The 24011-nt window shown below is 44.7% G+C and overlaps 1 protein-coding gene across 7 annotated transcripts in view; it reads right to left on the bottom strand.

Moving 5' to 3' along the window:
• Window positions 1–238: 238 nt before the first annotated feature.
• The window catches only part of FOXN3 (forkhead box N3), a 395708-nt gene continuing 371935 nt past the window's right edge, over window positions 239–24011 (bottom strand). For all 7 annotated transcript variants that reach the window (XM_034992922.1, XM_034992927.1, XM_034992928.1 and 4 more), the window contains 2 exons: window positions 21901–22006; window positions 239–7094 (listed from right to left, as the gene is read on the bottom strand). In XM_034992922.1, the coding sequence (XP_034848813.1) occupies window positions 6548–7094; window positions 21901–22006 (653 nt within the window). In that variant the 3' untranslated portion in view covers window positions 239–6547. The remainder of the gene's footprint in view (window positions 7095–21900; window positions 22007–24011) is intronic.

Here is a 24011-nt window from a genome sequence, read left to right as displayed (position 1 = left end):
CCACAAGCTCTAAACTCTGTGGTGGGAGGCTTGCTGTCCGACGATTCTTTAGACCAGAGCTGAGCCACAAGTGAGCCCAGCCTCTGGCTGGGAGTTTGCGTATTTGCAAAAGTTGTGTGATTTTTTTTTTTTTTTTTTTAACCACAAGGGAAGCACGCATGAGGATGGGTGGGTCCAGTAAGTGCGTCTGAGACCCTAAAACTGAAGTGGAAAAAAACGGAACACACACCCTAGTGCAGGTAAGAAATAGAAATGATTTTACTGCTCGGCATTTGCATATAGAGACGCGGTGCACATAATACGACGTGGCATTGTTTGTCAATTGATGCAACTCAGTAATTTTTATTGCAACTGGAAGACAATACATCACAGAAACTTTATGGTAGGTCTGGGGGAAAGTGTTATTTACAATAAATGATGAAATAGTTTGTCTTTGGCAATATGATTACATATGAAGAATGCGAAATGCATGTATGGATGCCTCCAAAGCAACACCATCAGGTCCCTAAAGTCCGGCTGATTGTGCCTGCCTTCACAATGCTCCTGCAGGGAACACAGATGCAACTGAACGTCACTTTCTTTCTCCTTTATGGTTCTCCCTTTCTATTCATGATATTATTGGCAGTTTCATACAGAAAATACAGAAAAAAAAATTGGCTTTTGAGAAATTATTACTCTAGTAAATTAGAATTTGGCCATGTAGGTCTATTGGCCAGCAAAGGTCAGACGACCCTAAGCATCGATAGTAAACCTCTTGGTCTTCTGATTGCTTTATCACTGTTATTTTTTTTTTTCTTCTGTAAAACAAAAACGCAACTCAGAAATGTTACAGAATCAGAGTATAAAAAAATGTACAAGTGTCTAATGCTTCCCAGACACACCCGGATACTCCCCCCCCCCACCCCGCATTTTCACCATGGCAGTAATAAGTAGTAAGTGTGAATAAAACAGCATGAAACTGGTTACTGAATCAGCTATGAGCTTCAATGGCCTCAACACACGTACTCAAGAAATGCTCCATGTTTAAATAACTGAACTTGTGCTAAGTTTCATCTAAAAAAAGGAGGTGGAGGTCGGGGAACTCAGGCCACAGTAATGAAAGGATGAAATACAATTTGTAGGTTTGACAGGCTCACCATATCGAAGTCTGTGCGAATCCAATATGGAATATCAGTTATTTGCAAAAGGTAGGGAAGGCTGTTCTCAACTTTTGCAAATGAAATACAGTGGGAAAAACACTGTTGAATATATTCCAAATAAATAGTCTTGATTTCAACGCTAACAAAACGAACAGGAAGGGTACTTGTGAGCATATCACAGTAAAGTCAGAAGTGATCTTTCACCTAGGTCTGATTTCAAAAGTAGGACAGACAGCAAAATGCAGCACCATAGACACATCGGTTTTGGCCGTTAAAAGATGGATCACTTTGAAAATAGTATTTTCCTTCCTTAATTTTTGGTCAGTGAAGCTAGCACTTGTTTGCTGAACTGTGGAAGAATTTCAAGGTCACACACATTATTCATGATAAAGCAACCGAGCTGACGAGTCTGTGCTTAATTCAAGAATAACCAGTAGAAGAGAGAGAAAACAAGGAGTTAACCACCTCCGGTGCTCTCTCAAAGGAAGAGGGGTTAACAGATGAACTCACAAAGGTAGGCGGGTCTATACAGAACACTGAATGCCATGTGTAAATCCTCATGAAACTCCAGAAACAGGAACACCACACAATGTATATACTTCGATTTACACATTCCGTTACAAAGAAAAAAGACACCATTACAACTTTGTAACTGTGTTAACTGCAATATAAACCAAAGTCCCGAGTTTGGCAGATAACTAAAAGAGGGTTATCACTTAGGTTATATAGCAAAAGTGTTGATGTATATTATATATAGTAGTATAAATAATAAAAAAGTATTATTTAAATTAGATCACAGTGCTGCATTATGTGCATAACAGTGTTTGATATAGTATTGGAGGGCTGGGACCTACGACACTACGGATTTAACTGTCAACACTGGTTAAGTCACAATCAAGAGGGGACACAGAGTTCGAATGTGTTCTTTTGGTGGCAAAAATCCTGAAGATGAAAGGAAAACACTTCTCTACAGAAACATAAAAATAAATTGCAACATCTGGGCAGCTGTGATCCACCAGAAAGAAACCGAGTCCCAACCTGAATCAAGTTTAAAGGGAAAAGAGGAGTCACATTGAATTTAACCCAATCCCATATGGAAAACCCTCCCATGTAGGTCACTTGTACAGAACTCCGATTCCTTCTCCAAAAGCCCTTCGAATGAGAGGCTAAGAGCCCACATGCATAGTGTGGGGGGTCACTGAAACGTGAGTTGGTAGCACTTGGTGCCGGGCAGTCCCAGTGTGTCCCAGCACTGAGCTGGGCACAAAAGCCATCTGGACGGTTTTCACAGCCCACAGCCTGAAGTCCCTGGGGCAGGAATGCCATTCGTGTGCATGGCAGCTTCTAGAATGCCCTGTGGTAGCTACTGCCGCACCCAGCAAGGACCAGACACGCTGAATGCCTCTCCGAGAAAAAATCAGCTCTTGGGAAAAGCCTCTGACACATCCCTTCTTGAAGACTCAGCCCCAAGACTGAAACCTGCAGCAGTCGTCTTGGCCATCTCAAACCACCACCTAAACGTGGGTTTGGTTCGTTTGAGTTTCAAATAGACAGCTTTATTTACCAAAGAACTCTCAAAAGTATATTGATTAGAGAGGGAAGGGAAGTAGGAGCTTATGGTATATAATAAGGCTGGGAAAAATCTATGATGCAGACCCTTTCCACGTAGTACTAGATAAAGATAAAAGACAATTAGAGTAGCATAAAAATAACTGTCTGTGTATATCATTTAAGAAAAAAGAGCTACAGTCTCTTTCTCTTAAATGTGTCCGAGGGCCAAACAGCAAGTAATTGTAGATGTCACGGTGCTGATGTGTTCATGGTTGTTTTCCAAAGCATCTTTAAATATTGCTATAGTTCCCCATCTCCCCCTCCCCCCCCGCCCCCCGTGAGTATGTGAGATACTGGAATGACACATGAAAACACCCCTTCTCCCAGCAGGAGAAATGAAAGCAAAAACACCACACCCCTTGAACGGTGCTCAGGCGATCTGTCAGACTCATGAATACATATGCTAGTTTGGAAGCTAAAAGAACACCTGACGTTTGGGAAGTAATTCCAAGACTAAAGTGAATTACATTTGAGCAAAATAGTCTTTCACAAATAGGCTTGTGCTTAAATCCTCTACTGCTCTTGGAGGAGGGAGTGAGAGAGGGTGCCTCCCGCCCCTTGGCTTGGCAAGGACACGGACAACCTCATTCTGCCATGAATTCACTACAAACGGCCACATACACATCAATACTTTTTTTTTTTTTCTCAACAATCAAAATACAAAGTTAAACACAATTGAGCCATTGTTTTGGTTATGCATAATGTGTATGCCTCCAAAAACAGAAGAAAAATAGAAAAAAGTACCCTCACTGAAGTTTCCCCTAGAAGTCACCCAGCAGGCTTCTACACGGGTGCTGAGGGAGACTCAGGAAAATAACACTTAGAAAGCTGCCCGATGAGGTATTTATGCAAAAAGAGTGGTTCTGGAGTTAAGAACACACTTTTATAAGATATTTATCTATTTCTCAAAGAGATCAGAAAAGTAAATCACACACATTGCATTTTATTATTTTCTAAAAGACACCTTTGCTCCTTTAGAAAAACAAAATGAGGGGAGACAGCCCACCGCGGGGGTTTTGACTGGAAGAAGTCCCCGCCAGAAACAGTCCTGGATGTCCGCCTCTGCCTTTTGGGAGGGAAGCCTGAACTTTATCCTGGGGGGGGGGGGGGGGGGGGGGTGCGGAGCCGAAGGGGGTGTCTTCTGGGTTTGGTCAGGCGACAACACATATCAAAGTGTTGCTCAGGCTCCGCAACTGACGCAGCTTTTGGGGTGTCAGATACTTGGGGAGATGGAGGGAACAGGGCACTTCGGTAATACATCCTTTTCCCATGTACACCCGGGACAAATGTGCTGGAAGTATTCAGGTTCAGGTCCTGAACTTGACCTGTCATATGGGCGTAGACTTTTTTCCCCCCCCGCCAGGTTCTCTTACCAGCAACCCACAGGAAGGAAAGCGCGGGGTCCGCGCCTGTTCATTCCCTCCGTCCTGGCTGCTGCTGGCCACTGGGCTCCACGACGGCCCCCGACTGTCCCGTCTTTAAACATCACCGTCTCCCCAGTGCCCCCCGCTCTCCCTCACCACCACATCCTGAGCCCCGGTAGTGGGTGTTCCTGTTTGTGTTTTAAAATTCCCCTCCATGTGGGTGGAAGATCATATTCTTTCAGAGATTTCTCTCTGGATCTCTCAAGATAATTTCTTTTAGGCAAAGGTAACAGGAGTTTCTGGTCTGCGTGACATCGTTCGGTTGTCTAAATTCAGCTCTCATAATCTAGGTGGGCTTAATTCCAGGTTGGTTCGTGTGCTCAGGTGGCAGAGGTGGCCGGCCCCTCCTTCCCACTGCGAGATGGCATCACAGGGAAACTGTCTGGGGCTGGTCCTTCCAACATCCGTGTCACTTCCTCCTTCGCGTGTACCCTAACTCACACCCTCATCCAATAAGGCCCATTAGCGTGCTTTCCCTTCTTCCGGCGAATTTGCATAATTATTCACTGCCTTTTTGCTAGGACCAACTCACGGTAATGGTTTTCTCAAGTCAGCGTCCCGTAATTCTCTTGACTCTATCATACACACTCACTACTAAGTTTGCCCTCAAATTATTGCGTCATGGTAAACATGGACAGACAAAGAGAAAGGACACACTTTTCAACAGAGAACCAGGGGGTCGGGGGCTGAAGTGCAGACAAGGCAGTTAGAGCTCCGCCATCCAGGCCCTACCAGAACACGAAGATATTTTATATTGCAGAGTAAGATTCCCCAACAGTCAGAATTTGTCCCTGAAGAAGGTTAAACCTTAAACACCTGCTTCAAAAAACCAAAACAAAATAATTGGGGAAAAAAAAAAAAAACAACAGAAAAAAAATGAAAGAAAAGAAAGAAAGAAAAAAAAAAAGAGAAAACCAAAAGAAACTCTAAGCCTAAGGGCTTAAAAATTAGAGGCATAGCCTTTTCTCTATTTTCTATATTTATATGAAAATAATTCATGCTTCATGCTAAATACATTATTTACCTTACAAGAACTTTGTTATTTTTGAATAAAAAAAAGTTTGTGTTTTGTGATTTTTTTTTTCCTTTTTTATCTTTTTTCCTTTTTTTTCTTTTTTCAAAGGAATCCATGCATTGTGGATCAGAAATTTCTGCTGGCTACACTGGCTGAACGTGGAAATCACTGATTTTGCAAAGATGAATCCTGATATTAACTGCAAACTCCATTTTGAGGGCAGTATAGGACTTTTTTGTTTTTGTATTTTTTTTTTGCCATATTTTTACTTTTGTTTGTCCATCAGTCTGCCTTTAATCTTTTAGAAATACACCACAATACTAATGGCAGGTTCTGTAGCTTTTTGTTTTCTCACTCGGATCAAACAGTTTTGACAGACAGAAAAAGATCTGTACCATTATTTTCTTCCTTAACAGCTACTGTAATTTCCTGGACTTGATTTTCACTTGGGCAGTTAAGAAGACATAGCTTGTTTTCTGCATTAGTTCTCTCTCTCTCTCTATCTCTCGTGTGTGTGTGCGTGTGCGTGCAGGGCCAACCTTCAGGCTTATGGCTTGTGGAACATTCTCTTAATACAGAACAAAATTCAATGATGAGCAACATCACTAAAAACTGACCCAGTTTCTTCTCATTGTCATTGACACCTGGTGTAAAAGGAGTGGTCCAGTATGTCCCCCTCCTAAGATGCTACTAGGCTTTCCAGCGAAGAAGCACGAAGGACTGGAGAACGCCCCCCCACTCTGTCCACCCACCCCTGCACACTTCATGGCAATGACACCCATGGCAAGGCCAAGAGTCTTCCTGGTGCAGCTGGATGCCCCGCACTACGAGCCTGGGTCTGCTCCCAGGGGACCAGGGTTCTTCCTTGTCCCCAGTCGCCTTATACGCATTCACTCAGTGACCCCAACTGGGGGGCCATCCTGACCTTTTAAACCTGAGGGTTGGGCCTGATGGATGATTACTTTGCACACGTGCCGAATGTGTGTTCCCGTGGCATGACTGTTGGCGTCCCTGCGGATTCAGCCACGTGTTTCTGACAAAGCTGGAGGAAGCAATGGTAATTTTGGCTTTTTCGGTTTTGTCTTCAGATAATGAAAAGCTTTTGTAAAACAGCTGAGTGTCAATATGAGTTCTATGGCTTCAATCTCCTTTAAAATAAAATTCTTAAGGGTCCAAAACAAAGGAGGGGCAAATTAAAAAAAAAGGAAAGAAAAGAAAGAAAACCAAACCAAAAAAAAAAAGAAAAAGAAAAAGAAAAAAGAAAAAAGAAATTGCTGATATTGCCACAAATCATTAGAAATCTCCTGACATGCTAAAACCAAATGGCCGAGAGTTCAAAACAAATCAGTGACTTGTTTTTAGTTTTTTGTGGTTTCCTTTTGCTCTTTCTGCCCCTTTGCCGTCCGATTGGTGATGTTATTCAAACAGGACCGGATCCCTGCCAAGTGCAGGAGCGAGCCCGCCGCCTCTTTCATCTCCTCGTCGTCGCTCTCGGGGGGCTTCTCCGTGCGTCTCTTTTTGAGGGGCAGCGTGTCGCTGGGCACCCTCCGGGCCTTGGCGCAGTGCTGGCGCTTCTTGTGCTGGGCCGCGTAGCCGCTGTCCCCCAGGGCGTCCTTGGGCTCCTTGGGGCTGTGTTTGCGGTCGTCCTCCTCCGTGTCGCTGTGGCTCTCGGGGCTCTGGAAGCTGCCCTCGCTGCCCTCGCTGCCCTCCCGGCTCCCCTTGGGGGCGAACTCGTAGTGGTCGTCGGCCGAGGAGGAGGACGCCGAGTCGCTGGCGGGCGAGGCGCTCCTGGCGTTGGACTTGGCACTGCTGTAGTTGTGGTCGTCCTTGGGGTCGCCGCTGACCACCGGGGAGCCGCACGATGGCTCGCTCTCGGTGCGCAGCCGGCAGCCGCCCAGGCCGTTCCTGCGGACGGGGCGGCGGGGAGGGGACACAGAGAGGACACAGGTTAGCCCCCCGCGCTCACGCCCGCAGCCCCCTGACCCGCAGCCCGGCGCTCTGCCCGCCTGGGGCCCTGCAGGCGGCCCTGCTCTGCGGGCAGCGCCCCGAATCCCGACCCCCGGCCTCCCCGCTCATGCCCCGCTCGCCCGCATTCCCCCTCGGCCTGGGCGGAGACGGCAAACCACTCTCTCCTGCGGTGACAGCGCTGGAGGGCCACCTCTTACATCAAACCAGAAAAATCAAGCCGGGCTTGGTTTCGTACGCCCGCCAACACCACGGGGTAGGCTCTGCCGGCCTGCCTGGCTACTTCAGGGGGACAAGCCCGCTCTCTGCCAGAGCTGCGACATTAGGAGCCTCTTGTCAGGAGATGAAACCCAGGGTTCAGCGGAAAGGGCCACCTGCCGTGTGGTGACAGCTATTCACTCGCGCCTTCCCTCCCTCCCTCGTTCATCCTGCAAATATTCGCTGAACACCCCACATGCAGATGCATGGTCTTAGGGAGGGTCCCCAGGAGGCATCCGTGGTGGGATCAGATACAGACACTGTCGCAAAGATGCTTAAAGTTGAACAGAGAAGCAAGTCGTGGTCACATCACAGGTGAGAGAGCAGTAAGCTGCCACCTACTATACTCACCACCTGCCAAATGCCACGTACCATCTGCAAGGATGGCTGCATTTAACTCTGTAAAGCGGGTGCGAGCATCCCTATTTTACTGACATTGGAAGAAGGGTCTGGAAAGCCACACAGCTAATACGTAGCAGAGATGGGATTAAGACCAAAGTCTGATTCTTTTTTTTTTTTAAAGATTTTATTTATTTATTTGAGAGAATGAGATAGAGAGAGACAGCATGAGAGGGGGGAGGGTCAGAGGGAGAAGCAGACTCCCCGCTGAGCAGGGAGCCCGATGCGGGACTTGATCCCGGGACTCCAGGATCATGACCCGAAGGCAGTCGCTTAGCCAACTGAGCCACCCAGGCGCCCCAAACAAAGTCTGATTCTCAAGATGGGCTCTTAGTGCAATCTGACAGACTCTCGCTGTTTTTCTGATTTCCCTATAACTAGGTCCCTTCCATACACTCCCATCAGAAGCCCACACCAGTTACGACACCACGGATTACTGTCTCGTGTCTTTACGCCTGAGTGATGAACTGAGCTCCCTGTGCTTCCATACTGGCAAAGGGGAGGGTAACTGCACCCACTTCGTTGTGGGGCTGAGGACGGGGGACCAGTGCCTGGCTCAAGGGTGAGGACTATGATGTTCATTCCTGCTTCGGCCACACATTCCCAGGGGTGGGCACTGAGAGGACACAGTAGGTGCTCAGAAGAGGTGGTGATGAGAGAGGAATATGCACAGGAGAAAAGGGGTATTTGCAGCTGGAGGGGATAGACGGAGGGCAAGAAAAAGGTCCGCGGAAGACACGGCATCTGACTTGGACATGAGGGCTGAAGGTTCTGGGCAGGGAGGAGAGGTGTTCTATTGCACATGTTGGCCCCATGTCCTGTAAGCCTATCCACCCGATGATGCACTTCTAGGAGCTCTGGGGAACATGAGCACACTTTTCCTTCCTTCCTTCCTACACACCCCCAGCTCTACGCTCTCCTACCATGTTCCCTCCACAGACAGCACGTCCCACCATCTGTATGAGCTGTGTGATGCCTTGTTCAAAGTCTGTGTGCTTCCCATTAGAGTGTTAGCTCCACAAGACAGGGCCCAGTCATGACATGTCCCCCAGCGCCAGGCGCAGAGTGGACACACGAGATAGAGCAAGGGTAGGAGCAGATGGAATTGTGTGGCAGAGAGCATGAAGTTTGGGAAGATACTGTGGGCCTCCCCCAACATGCCTTACTGGACACTCCCCGAACATATGGCATCTATGGAAAGCCTATGGGGTTGGGCCCAACGAGAAGATTCGGTCACGAGCTGTTACCCTCTCTTTCCTGCCATCTCTATGGGCCCTGAGGCTCAAGAAGACCCTGGTTGCAGCCCAGGGAGAAAGTGAAAGGGGAGGAGAGTCCTTGGTGTAAATGGTGTAGCAGGGGAGTGGAGCCAAGGAGTCTCCCTCCTGGTGTTCGAGGCCCTGCAGTGGGTGCTCTGCTAAATGTAAGCGGGTGGTGAGAATTCCCACTGAAATATGCACCAGCAAAATGCATGAGGGCCATTATCCAAACCCAACCTTTGCTACATGCCTGGAGATCATCAAAATCAACCCCAGCAATGACAGTGCTGCCCAACAACAATTAATTCGCACAATGAAGTCCTAGCAGTCTCCAGAACGGCCCCAGGCGGTGTCCTGCACGCTGTGATCCCAGAATCCACAGCACCTCCGCCCAGCCCTTCTGGAAAGAGCCTGGCTCTCAAGACAGACAGGCTTCTGTTCACAGCCCAGCCCTGTTTATTAGTGACCTGCCGTGGGCTCATCTCCCTTACAGGGCGGGGTGATGATGAAATGAAAAGTTCCGAGCGCAGAGGATGGCTTCTTCAGTGGTGCTTGAGAATTCTGCCTTGGTTTCCTCTGTTGCCATCAGACGGCTCACCACTGCTTCTTATGGCTGTGACATGCTTACCTGAGCACTCGTTTTCTTTCTATTCTGGGTCGGGAGGCTTATGGGAACACGGCATAAAGGAAGAGGAAAGGGGACCCGAGAGAGGGATGCCTCAGGGGCTTGCCTGTAAACACAGCCCCTGAGCTTTGGGGAATGGCCCCTGCGATATCTATTTTCTGCAGACTTTCTGTTTCTTGGCTCTGTCTTGGGTGCATAGAAGTGGCTAGGAAAAGATTACTTTGAGGTGTTTCCAAATATGAAACTCAATAAATGTAACTAATTGCACAGGTAGCTATTAATAGTTATTAAACAAATGAAATTGAAAGTCTCGGATAATGGTTCTCTTGATCTTTGTTGTTTCAGGTAACTGCTGTAAAATGCAAAATAATCGGTCTACTGAACTAGCATAAAACAGTCTCAGAGCGAAGCCCACGACACTTGGATGAGTAAACTGGGCTATGGCTGGCTTTTAGAAAATCAATTTAGTTCTGAATCCTCATTTGTTAACAACATGGGGCTTATAATTCACTTCACTACCACAGTTAAGCAGAACAGGCTACCTCGGAACACAGAGAGAAAGAGAGAGGGGGAGAGAATCATGGGAGCAAGAGTATGAAATTTGGCAAAAATTAGCCAAAAGCTAATTCTTACTGAATCTAGGTGAAAGGCATATGGTGTTCATTGTGCTTTTCCTCATTCCCACAGGTTAAGACATTTTTTTGAGGAAAAAGTTTGGAGTAGGGCGTGGGAGATATATGAGATATATGCTAGAATGACAGCAAGGACAGAACATTCTAGTTCCAGACTATTACAAGAGGAAGGATTCTGGGCCTGAGAACTTCTCTTTCTTAAAGGAGATAAACAAGCCTGAGAGAAGTACTAAAGACACACTACAGTCAAATGGAGAACAGAAGAGAAAATCACTTTGATAGTCCATGAATTAAATGTTATGTAGGGCAAGGTCTCTGGTACCACTTGGAATCATGCTGCACGCCAACAGGGATTCCATAAGCCACACTCTGGAACACTGGCCTAACTCAACGAACTGTTTTGCAGATTAAATAAACAGAAACTAAGGAAGTCCCATGACTGGTCCACGGTGCCCCAGCAAGTTCTCAAAGACAGCTCAAGCAGGAATTTGAAATATCTTTCTGTCTCTCTCAGGTAAGGAAGCCAATACACCCATTGACCGTATTTCTGGATAAAAACAGGTATGCAGACGTTAAGTTCAGGGAGCAGGAATTAAATTATAAATGTATCTCTCTCAGTGGATAAAATTAACTTTCCCTGAGATTGCAGCATGGGCGCACAATCCATAAATTACACACAACTCGGCAGGGAGTGACAAGCTCCTTCAATTATGAATAACTTGATGCGATGTTCGTGGTGGCACAAGGCTGCCAGGGGCCGTCATTACGGGGCGCCACATACTTAGAAGGAACCAGTCATCCCGAACATGCTGGAAGGTAAGTAGCTAACCACCTCTTCAAAAATCATTCATTGAAATGAACATGGGATACATGAGAAATGCCTGCCATTCTTCAGGTGTAGCTGAGCTTGCATGTACCACCACTCACAGCAGTCATGTTAATTTCAAAAACCTGGTATTCAGTCTCTCGACAAACTGATGGGCAACAGCAAACATAAAAGGTGAGAAATCACATTAGTTCAGGCCGAGAATGAGCAGTGCTTGCAACTAACAAGTCAAAGTACGGCTTCTAATGAGACATGGCCATTTTGCGGTCTCCTCTCTTGGTTCATTATTGGTCTAACCATACGTATCACCTCCACCTTGCACCTGAGCCCAAGGGTTTTCTCTGGAACTGATGGTTTTAAACCTAGAGACCAACATTTAGGGTGAAGTGGTCCTCTCAAGGGACTGACTTGAGAACTCTGGGCTTTTGTCAAGCGTGCATTTAATGGGATCCTGAATCAAGGCTAGAACCAGAGCCAGTGCAGGGCTTCTGTCTAAAACCAAACACAGGTAGAAAGACAACGGAAGACAAGAGATGGCTGGGGGCTTTCACTTCCAGCCGGGAGGCAGAGAAAGCATCTGGAAGGCACTCTTCTGACTATCACACAAAAGATCTTGGACGAAGTACAGCAACACAGTTTTAAGTCACTGCCGTGTTCCCAGTGAAGCCTTCACTGGGAACACAGGGGACTCTTAGAAACCCATGCAAACACATGTGTACCAAGAGAATGTCACATACACACAGAGTTAAAAAATAAAGGGACAAAATCTGAAATGGGAGCAGGAGGCAACCAAGAAAGCCAGGGTTTCCCCAGAGCAGACGCCAGCACTGTGACAAGGGCCCGAACTTATGGTGATGGGGACAGAGCGGCAGAAGATTGACTCTGGCAGCTGCTGTGGCTCCTCAAAGGGGATTAAGGTGGCCTCAGGTATACTGGGCCCTAGGCACCCAGCGTAAGCTTTGAAAGCAAATCCTCTCTTCAAGAACACAACCTGAATTTCAGCCATCAGGATTCCCCCATATTACGGTTAATCAAATATTCATGTAGAAAACTCATAACCTAAAATCATCAAACATACCAGCAAGCAGGCAACTAGGAATGTATAAATGTAAAAATGTCACATAAATGAAAAAGCTAAGACGTCTGAATAATGATAATCTCAATGAGGTCCTAGGAAAAAGTAACTTGCCCATCACAGGCAGACAATGGGGCTAAAAGCCAGCCTTAACCTCCGCCCCAGATGGGACGCAAAATAAGAAAAGCATCCCCTGAGATTTTTTAACCACAAGCCTTGAGTCTTGTGGGGATGAGGCTAGAATATGGGTCCACTGTGTGGACCCAAAGGCTTTAAACTAAATTTAATTTAAAGTGCCCAATAGTGCCTACTAGAAGAAAATACAAATCCTTTCTGGAAGAACAGTCTTTAATCTCAGGCCACAATGAATTCCCACAGATAAGACTTTAAGGAACACAGGTTCATAATAAAAACAAAAAAACAAAAAAAAAAACAAAAAAACCCCACAAATAAGCCACCATAAGGCAGAGGCAACAGAAAAACCAACTATAGAATCTGAACTGTAAAGCTGACAAATATTGAAGTAAGTAGGTACACGATGTCAAGCATGTGTACAGAAATAAAAGAGGGAACTGAGAAGTATCAGAAAGGAAGAACAGATTATGAAATCTAAGTAGACAGATTTTGGAAAGCATCAGTTGCCTGAGATGAAAAAAGTATAATCCCTGAAATTAACCTCAATGAAGCTGAAGGAGAAAAATTAGTTAAAAAAAAAAAAAAAAGAGCAGTGAATTGGAAGATGAATCTGAAGAGACTACATACCATGCAGCAGAGACAAAGAGAAATACGGAAGGCTGGGCAATGTGGAATACAGTAAGAAGACCCAATGTAAATACAACTAGAGTTCCAGAATGAAACAGAACATGGGGGCAAACCCAACGCCTGAAGAGAAAACGGGCTGAGAATTTTCTCATTTTGATGAAAGGTACCAATCTTCAGATTTAACCAACAAATCCCACAGAAGATAAGTAAAAAGAAATGTGTATCTGGACACATCATAGTCGAACTGTAGACATTTAAAAAAGGGAGAAAGAAGACTTAAAAGTAGCAGAAAGAAAACACATCACCTAAGGAGGAGCATCAGTGGGGAGCCTGGGTGGCTCAGTCAGTTGAGCCTCTGACTCTGGATTTCGGCTCAGGCTGTGATTGCAGGATCCTGGGACTGAGCCCTGAGGTGGGGCTGAGCCCTGGAAATGGGCTCTGTGCTCAGGGGAGCGTCTGCTCAGGATTTTCTCTCTCCCTCTGCTCCTCCCCCCATGCATGCACTCTCTCTTTCTAAAATAATAAAAATAAATAAATCTTTAAAAAAAATAAAGAAGAGTATCAGTTAAGATAAAACAAGCAAAATAGATGAAAGTGGAAAAATATTCTCAAAGTGAGAGAGGAAGGAAAGAACGGTCAAACTAGAACTGTATGCATTATAACATTATCTTCTAAGAAAGAAGGCAAAATTAGTATGTTTTCAGACAAGATGTCATTAGTGCTTTAACTAAAAGCAGATACTCAGTATAAGGAACTTCTTAAGAATATATTTCAGGAAAAAAGGAAAATGAAGGTCTGAGACGCAAGAAGAAATGATAAGCAAAGAAAATGTAATCAAGTATTGACTGAACAGCATAATGATGATGATAATGACTAAGTGACTTAAAAAAAAAACTGAAATAGAACCAAAGTACTGGACAAATGTAACACATCATTTGGGAGGCAGAGAAGAACAGTTAAAGTATTCCAAGGGCCTTGTATTGATCAGGAGGTTAAAAGTATTGATTAACTTTAAACATTTTAAAATATTCATGTTACAAGTTCTGGGATCAACACTAAAAGAAAAGAAACAAAATATATAATTTCTAAACCATTAGAAGGGAAAAAAATGAGGAATGGGAGACTCTTGATCAATTTAAAATAATGCAAGAAATGAAAAAGAATCTGGAAATAGCAAACAAATACAAAATAAAATGGTAGAAATAAATCCAAATATGTTATTAAAAAGGGGCTAAAAATCTTCACTAAATGGTAAAGATCATTAACACAGAATTAAAAAAAAAAAGCTGTTTCTAAGAGAAAAACCTAAAACACAAAGACAAAAAAAGGTTAAAAGTAAAAGGATGGAAAATGTTGTCTCATGCCATGCTGGTGTAGCTATATTAAAACCAGAGAAGACAGATTTTTAAGGCAAAAATCATTACTACAGATAAAGAGAGTCATAAAACATTCATAAAGGTTCAGTTTACCAGGAAGATACAACAGTTTTTTTTTTTGAAGATTTTATTTATTTATTTGACAGAGAGAGATACAGCGAGAGAGGGAACACAAGCAGGGGGAGGGGGAGAGGGAGAAGCAGGCTTCCCGCGGAGCAGGGAGTCCGATGCGGGGTTCGATCCTAGGGCCCTGGGATCATGACCCGAGCCGAAGGCAGACACCTAATGACTGAGCCACCCAGGCGCCTGAGATACAACAGTTCTAAACATGGGTACCTCTACTAAGATAGCTTCAAAATATACACAGCCCAAACTGAAAGAGCTACCAGGAGAAACGGTCAAAATCCACATTGTAATGGGAGATTTTAAATACATCATTCTCAGTATTCAATTGATCAAGGGTGCTCCCCCACAACAGGGTTGGTAATGCAGACTTGATCTAACGGACATATACAGAACATGTGTTAGTAATGAAGACGACATATTACTTTGAAGCGCACACAGAATATTTATAAAAACCAATGTATACTAGATCATATAGCAAGTCTCCCCAAATTTTGAAGAAGCGGTATCTTACAGATCAACTCCCTGACCACAAATGCCTGGTAGTTAAGAATCAGTGTTGAAGAGGTAACTAAAAACCAAAATAAGAAACAATCACCTTCTCCTCAGTTTGAAAATTTAAAAACATGCTTCCAAAAATACCTGTGAGTCAAAGAAATCAAAAGGGAAATTAAAAATACTTTGCACTGTTAATAATGAAAATAAAAGATATCAAAACTCATGGGATACAACTAGGCAGTAGTTTCAAGGAAATTATAACCTTAAAACTTTTATAGAAAAAGAAGAAAAGTTTAAAAATGAAAGTAACCAATCCAGACAAAGAGAAAAAGAATAAACCTACAAAAAGAAAGCCAATTATAAATGAAGGAAAAAAAACCAAAAACAAACAAAAAAACCCAAAACCCCAAACCAAAAAACCCAAAAGTTGACTTTGAGAGGAAAGCCAAAAAACTGGCAAGATTAAGCAAGAAGAGTGATGTTAAAATGAAATAAGGAATGAAAAAGGAGCATAACTACAAAAGTATTTTAAAAGATGGCAGACACGTTATGAATAACTTTCCACCAACAGACCTGGAAACTTTGGTGAAGTGGACAAATCCCTACAGTAACCATAATGAATTCAGAAAGAAATTAAAAATAAGCCATACTCTTCTTGTGGCATTTTCTTCTCTCCCTCCTACCATAAAGCATAACCTATTTCTGAGTTTCAGAATTGCCTTCAAAGAACATGATTTCAGAAGATGGAAGCTGACAGGTGCATGGTCTTTAAAAACAAAACAAAATAGAATACAAAAAGACCAATAGCAGGTACTGCATCGGGAATATAGTCAATGTATTGTGACAGCACTGTATGAGGATAGATGGCAGCTATCTATGTCTGTTGTGAGCACAGCATAATATATAGACTTGTCTAATCACTACGTTGTACACCTGTAACTAATGCAAAATTGTGTGTCAACTATACTTCAATTAAAAAAAGAAAGCCCAGGGGCACCTGGCTGGCTCAGTCAGTACCGCATGCACCTCTTGATCCTGGGATTGTAAATCCGAGCCCCATGTTGGGTGTGGGGATTACTTAAAAAATAAAGAAGGGGAAAGATTTGTCTCCTTAAAAAAAAAAAAAAACAAAAAACCAAATCTCAAAAAAGAAAAAAGAAAAAGAAAGACCGGTGGCAAATCTTCCCTCAAGTTCTGTTGTTAGACTACACTCTATCTTAAAATTGAACGTTGTCAGCTTCCTGAAACTCCTGTGACAAACATCTTCTCAAAGGGGAAAGACAAAGTTAGGAAAGACAAAGTTAGGTGACCAGGAGCAGATCTTAGGCTGAGAGGAGTTTTCCTGATGACTCTATTCTGACAGCACCTTAGGTATTAATGCTCTGTATTACAGTAAGACCATTAATTCCTGACTCGCTTCATGTTCCATGGGAACTGCAGTTTTCACTTAAGGTCCAAATAAAATTAAGCAGCTTTAGCTGGTGACTAGATGGAACTTTCTTATAATTTTATAAACTGCTGAGGTTCAGATGACTGCTCCCACTCCTTAAAACCAATGGCTTGGGCAGATGTACATTGTGCTGAAGGGGGCATAAAAAGCTCTATCTAAGCCTTTTCCTGGGGTTTGGGGCTAAGCTTCAGGTGCTCAGAAAGGGGACCTGGGAAGGTGTGTGGAGGGCAAGCTAGATGAATCCAAGGCTCCCCACATTATTAATCTTATTTTCTTTTCCAATTGGCTTTACTACGGTAAAATACACAAACATGAAAAACTTACCATCTTAACCATTTTTAATTGTATAGGTCAGTGGTATTGAATGCATTCATAATTATTGTGCAGCCATCACCACCGTCCAACTCTAGAACTCTTCATTTTATAAAACTACAACTCTGTCCCCAATAAATACTCACTCTCCACTCCTTCCCCCCCTTAGCCATTGGCAACCACCCTTCTACTTCCTGTCTCTAGGATTTTGACTACCCTAAATACCTCATATAAGTGGAACATAGAGTTTGTCTTTTTGTGACTGGATTATTACACTCAGTGTAATCTCCTCAAGGTTTATCCGTACTGTACGTAGCATGTGTCAGAATGCCTTTCCTTTTCGAGGCTGAATGAGATTCCATTGTGTGTATATACCACATATTGCTTATTCATTCATCTGTTGACGAAACCTTGGGTTGCTTAAATATTTTAGCTATTGTGAATAGTGCTGCTATGAACACAGATGGACGAAAATCCCTTCAAGACCCTACTTTTGGTTCTTTTGGGTACAAACCCAGAAGTGGAACTGCTGGACCATATGGTAATTTGATTTTTAATTTTTTGAGGAATCGCCATACTGTTTTCTACAACAGCTCCACCATGTTACATCCCTACCCATAGCACACAAGGGTTCCAAGTCTTCCACATCCTCCTCAACACTTGTTAGTTTCTGCTGTTGCTACAAGTCATCCTAATGGGTGTGAGGTGGTATCTCATAGTTTTGATTTGCATTTCCCTAATGATTAGCGATGCTGAGCATCTTTTCATGAGCTTTGGCCATTTGTATATCTTCTTGGGAGAAATATCTATTCAAGTCCTTTGCCCATTTCTGAATTGGGTTGTTTGTTTTTCCATATTATTTATCAAGCACCTACTTAACACGTATCATATGCCAGGCACATAACTCTGCATTACCCTAATAACCCGTAAGACTGGTTTACTAATGAGAAGCCCAGGCACACACATACAACCACAGCATAAGGACTGGGGAAACTTGGTTCCTGAGTTCTCGTATGTAATTTCTGGCCCTGCTGCCTTATGAAGGACCCCCACCCCCTCAGCAGTTTTCTCCCAGTCCTCTTTGGCAAGCCTTGGACATTTAATTCTTCTCAACCACCTGAATGATCACTTGCAGTCAAAAGAGCCCTCAGAGTTGAAAGCAAGGGGGCCCAGATCCCAGAGAACTGCTATGGCCCCTACCTGGGAGGCAGCCCATAATGCTATAAATGTGAGAAATTTGGGGCTCCTGTTTCCCAAGAGAGCCAGGAACAGTTCTCCTAGGGCTATAATCATTTGTTCCATTCAATGTATTCTCTGCAAAGAATGTCTCTGGGAAAACCGAAGACACAGGCATGAAACTTTCGTGTGAGAGTCATTTTGAGGATGATGTGTCTTGAGGACTCTATGCCCAGGCAAATTTAAAAATAAGCAGGTTTCCAACGACTAAGGATGGGCCAATCTCTGAGGTTATTGAGTAAAAAGTCAACACTGTAAAGTCAATTACACTATTGACAGATACTCTTACAAGGAGATTTCACATCATAATTATATGCAAAGGAACCCAGCAAATACAAGCTGTGTAATGATCAGCTAATAAAAGTAACACTTCATCTATGTCAATAACAGTTTCAGAGTTAAGACAAACAAACATGGCCTTTGCCACTCAGTGGTGGGGAAAAAAAAAAAATCCCTGAAAGACAAATATTTTCACTTAAGGAGAAGTCACTTAGACTCACACAGAAAACCTGCCACACAAAGCAGAGTAGGAAATTGGTCTTTAGTGGGTGCTAATGACTCTCTGGCCCTCCCTCCATCCCCCGCTGCACTGATCGGGGGTGGGGGGCAGTGGTGGGAACACGAACACCCTCAGAAACCCTTGGTCACCAACACGGGGTCTGGCCAACATCTGCTGTTGTTCTGTTCTCCTGTGGACTGTTTTCCTTTTAACCTCAGATACATGGTCAAATTTTTAAAAAATTTTAAATTACAATGAGTGTGAAAGAGCAAAACAAGATCCTCCCACCCAAAGACTTATTAATGGGTTTTACATAGACAATGGTTCTGCAAACATCCCCGTGGCTATGTTTATGTTTATTCTTTCTGAAAGCATCTCAGTACCTATTATTTGCCAGGCATTTGGGGCATGAAGAAGGCAAAGTATTCTGAGCAAGGGTCCTTGACCTTACGGAGCTTGCAATACTCCTCTCCCCTAATTTCTCTTAAAACTGAGCTGGAAGGTGCCGAACTTGTATTTGGAGAATGCACTGCTAATGCACAATGGTTTTCTTGACTGGTTCTCGCTTATTTATGCAGATGGAAACCTGTCTAGTTTTGCAAACCAGCAGTTGTGCATTTCACCGAAAACTTCTCTGATGCTGACGAAGGTCACTCTTAGACTGTGTGCTTTCACAGTGGACAGACATCAAGCAAGCAAGTGGACAGACATTGAAACTACTGTCACTCAGCTCCAAACCCACCCTTCCACAGTGCTTTGCGGGCTAGGGCTGGGGCTGGGGCTGGGCTGTGCAAGCCCCACGTCTACTGCACCATCTGGCTCCATGTTAGGCTCAAACAACACGAGGTGCCACGGAAAGACTGGGAAGGGGGAGGAGGAAGAAAGGACACGCCCCTTCCTGGGTGTATCCTGTTCACCTGAGGCCACAGCTCATTCCTGTAGAAGCTGTTGAATCCAGCTCATGGTCCCTCTGATGCTTACAGAACCAACTTCTTCACGTTCCCCTACAGGGCTTACACCAGCAGGAGATCTGAGATCCCTCTGGTCCTTCCACAGGTCCCTCCTCTGAGCTCAGAGACTCCAGCACCCTGGGGAGGGGTACCCGTCAAAGGTCTGGATCCCCTCTTCTGAGGTCTGAGCCCCACCTCTGCAGGGCAACCATCACAATCTCTCCCCTTTCTCTTAGCCTGAGGGGATGTGGCTGCTTCCAGCAACTGCTCTCGCCATGATGCCTGGAGTTCTCTTTTTACCCTTCCAGTTACTTGGTTCATAACTTCCTACCTGGTTGACGGTTCTTTACATGAAAGTCTCCCTGCTTGAACACCTAGTATGCTTTCTGTCTCCTGACTGCACCTGAAACCTGTTTTGTGGTCTTTCACCGTGGCAGAGCCAAAGTGAGGTGCTCCCTTCACTGGGGAAGTGGCAACTCTTTAATGAGAGACAAGACTTCACTGTTTTGTGGTGGTGCTTTTTTATCGCCCCAACCAGAACATAACCAGGAGGAAAAAAAAAAAAGGAAATCAATATTTTAAATGATCCTCCAGGGAGTACTACTCAGTAGAATGTATGATAATGGGAAATGATATACGCTACAAGGATAATAATTAAAATTAGGGGATGGCTCCTGCCGAAGGCCAACCTGGTCTTACATCTCTCTCCCCGTGCGCCCGGCTCCCCTGTGCTCTGCTCCGAGGAATGGCCAGAGCCACATCCAGATCCATCCTGGAAAGGGCTGAAAGGAATGCTCAAGATGACAAACTGAAATCTATACTTGGAATCTGCTAATGAACATAGATTGTTATTCCACGAGAAACAGTCTACAGTCTCAAAGTCCTGTCAGCCAAAAAGTAAGGTGGGAGGTGAGGCTGAAAAGATTTTAAGACCAGAAAATAGAGTATGTCTCTCTCATAATGTGACACAAAGGCACTGATACTTTGGCTTCATGGAAGAGGCTTTTCATTTATGAACTCAGGAATTACTGATCTACAGATAACCATGGAAGATACTGGAGAAATACAAGAGAGAGACCCATCCCCCCATCTATTTTTGGAAACTATCACCATATTGGGTTAGCGGAAATGCTATGTGGTTTTCTAACTTTATTACTATTCTAATTCCAACCAAATTCCCTCCTCATCAGATCCTAGACACCAGTGTCCGCCCTGAAGATTGGGGGACTTCCACCTTGGCAAGAGTAGGTTGGTTTGCCAGAAGAGCGCAAGACACAATTGAGCGGGAAAGCTTCACGTGGTTCCTTCACACGAGGGAGCTCGACCTTGCATCTTCCCTCAGGCCCCCCAACAGACCTTCTGGGGTGGTTTCCTTTGGGACATGAGACACTATGAAAGGAAAATGGCCTTCAGATGCGAACTTGATCCAAAAGTGCAGAGTGAGCAAGGAGAGGATGCTATGGAGGGGTACAGCTCAGTGTGACGGGCCTTCCAAGTGAGAGCCTGGGCCCGACACTGCAAACGTGAGGAGTCATCAGCCATCAGCCAAGTGAGTGAGAGCCAGCCCTATCTATAGCAAGTGAACCCGAGAGCAGAGGGGGACACACAGAGGAATTTTACCACACAGGGTCACCCATCAAAGGGCCGCAAACAAAGCATGGGGCTTTCAAAGCCATCCAGGGTGGCTCAGAGGCCACGTTCCCAAAAGCTTTGTGAAGTAATCGTTTTTGTGATGGACCTTGAAGGAGGTGCTGATTTGCACGTGGAGGCTGAGGGAAGCCTACACAGAGGCAACAGAATGGATAAGATGGGCCAACACTGGGGAACAAGTTTGGCTCAAGGAGACAGAAGGAATGGGGTGATGTCAGGCTGATATGTGGGAGGCAGTGGGCAGAGAAGCAGCAGGAAAATAGGAGGTGGCATCCACACTGGCCCCTTTGAGGGATCAAAGCTAGTGAGAGACCCTAACCCAGGGCTGGCAATGGAGTAAGAAGGATGGAGGGAAGCAATTTCCCAAGGAAGAGTTCATGTGGCTTGGGCAACTGACCTGATTCTTGGAAGCAGGGGGAATGATGCCACCTGTTATTTATATCCCACTTACCAAGGCACTTTTCACACAGGATTTTGCAGTTCATTCTAGAGGTAGACCAGTTGGCCTAGAATCTAATGAACAACTTGCTCACCACTTCCTTCCCCCTTCCTTGCCCCACCTTCTTAGAACAAAAACACTTAATTTGTCTTCATCTCCTTATCTGCAACAGGACCGAGATAATTTGAGCCCAGAAGGCGAAGCTGGCACGTGGACTGGGGTCCCTGGGAATTACTTTGACTTTTCTGAACACCCAAACCAAGTTTACGGTCTTCACTGTTTAGAGGCTGGGCCTCTCGATCCCAAGTGACCCTGTGGGACACATGATGATGCCCTTCCCACTTCTTAGGCAGGCTCTGCCCAGAGAGTGTCTCCCTTACCTCACAGCTGCCGTCATTCCAATGGGAGTGATTGGCAAAGGCCGAACTCCAGGAAACAGCCCGCGGCTCAGAACCCGTGCTCCATTTTGTATCACTCCTGGAGGAACTGCAAAAGCAAAAAGGAAAGACACCACACATGAGTTCAACTTCTAAGATTTCTGTTGAGTCAGAAATTCTGGATACACCAGAGAGAAGAGAGAGAGAGAGAGAGCGAAAAGAGAGAGAAAGTATTACTGGCATAGAGAGTGAACAGAGAGAGAGAAATACGTGTGTGCACGTGCACACACACGCGTACATGCATGCACACCGACAGGGAAAGAAAGATACCATGCCTCAAGAAAGAGGTTCAGTCAGCCGTGTCAGACCATTACCTTACAATCAAATTATTGATGCACTGGTTTAAAAAAGGGTGAGTATTAAAAAAATGGGCTTCAAACATTATTTGCTTGCGCTTATTAAATATAAGCTTTCATTTCCAGTCAGACCCTAACAAGATCTCAAGAACACGGACAGAAGTCTGATAGCAATGACCAAACAAAAGCATTTCCTCATGCTTCTCCGATCATGGTCAGAAGCTGAGAACACCTTTCTGTTTGTCCTTAATCCAACAAGGGAAAAAGAGAGCCGAAAAAATAACAAAGCTGATTTTACAAAAAGCCTCTTGGCACCTCAGTGCTCACAACACAGTTCGTGCTCACTGTGATTTCTGCTGCCGACGAAAGACCCTTCCTCAGTGTGGCGGGGTAGAGGGTTGGCAGGGAAGCTCTGGCTCCTGCCTCAGAATCATGCAGAGCCCGCTCTGGAGGGCCCACTTCCTCCTTTCTCGAAGCTTCCCCCCAAGCAAATCTCCAGAGAGTTCTCTCACCATCCTGCCTTCTCCTAAATACCCTCGTCCCTGGAGCAACGGTAAGCCAACCTCTTTGCCAGTGAACATCAGATCCCGTCCGTTTCCATACAATCCCACAGGAGCCTCACTCCTGTCCGAGGAGTCACACAACAGGGGAACCACAGGAAATCCCCAAGAGTCCATCTTTTTCGACCTCCCAAATAGCAGTTTCGTTTGGTTCAAGCCAACACTCTTCCTGTACTACCAATTCTCCTCCATGCGTCCACGGGGCCAGGTGTGCTTCATGAAGTGAGAGCCCTGATGCGGGGCTTGGAGTCTTAGCTTTAATCTTAATTCCTCTTCTGTGACTTTATGCAAGTTACCGAAATCTCTTCTTCCTTCTCTGAACAGCATCCTGAGTCCCCCGAGCTCTGGCTGTGTTCATACAGCCCCCCCACAGTCTCATCCAGAGGCAAAGTGGATAAATCAGGCTTTCTCAAACAAATGCCATACCTTTTTGCTCCAGAAAATCATACATTCAAAAATGAAAACCCTTCTGGATATTAAGTTTTTAACGTCCATATTGAGTAGAATACTCTCTACAAAACACAAACATTACTTTCATTCATTCATTCATTCATTCATTCATTCATTTATTTGACAGAGAGAGAGATAGCGAGAGCAGGAACACAAGTAGAGAGAGTGGGAGAGGGAGAAGCAGGCTTCCCGCCAAGCAGGAAGCCCGATGTGGGGCTCGATCCCAGGACCCTGGGATCATGACCTGAGCCGAAGGCAGACACTTAATGACTGAGCCACCCAGGCGCCCCAACATTACTTTCTATCCTGTAAATTTTAGGCTTCTAAGAGCATGTTTACATAAATATTCCAAACCTTTAACAAGAGGTCCCTCATATAGGATGAATGTCCACTCCTGAATATAGGATGATGTTATATAGACTGATTCCTCGAGAATTCTGTGGCTCTTGCTAATATTTTTGCTACCTTTTTTTCTAGGTCTGTGTAAAGCCCTTGCCACTGGGTTTTCTAAAAGGTGGATGAGAGACAGAATTAAAACCAGTGCCCAAAGTCAGTACTGCCAATGCAGTCCAGTGGTCCAGAATCTTCCCATTCTCATACCATATTTAACTGTGACAGTAGGCTGAACTAGATCAGAAACTCTTAACCCGTGTCCCTTACTCTCAGCCTGATTTCAGACAGCAGATCATCTGAGACAGGAGACTTACCAACTATCTTAGAAGCATGAAACCTGTATAATGTGATACTC

This window comes from Mirounga leonina, unplaced genomic scaffold (assembly GCF_011800145.1).
Source record: "Mirounga leonina isolate KUSES-001 unplaced genomic scaffold, KU_Mleo_1.0 Mir_82, whole genome shotgun sequence".
Taxonomy (NCBI): domain Eukaryota; kingdom Metazoa; phylum Chordata; class Mammalia; order Carnivora; family Phocidae; genus Mirounga; species Mirounga leonina.
The sequence above is the reverse complement of the archived record's forward strand: the minus strand, read 5'-3'. Positions and strand labels throughout refer to the sequence as shown.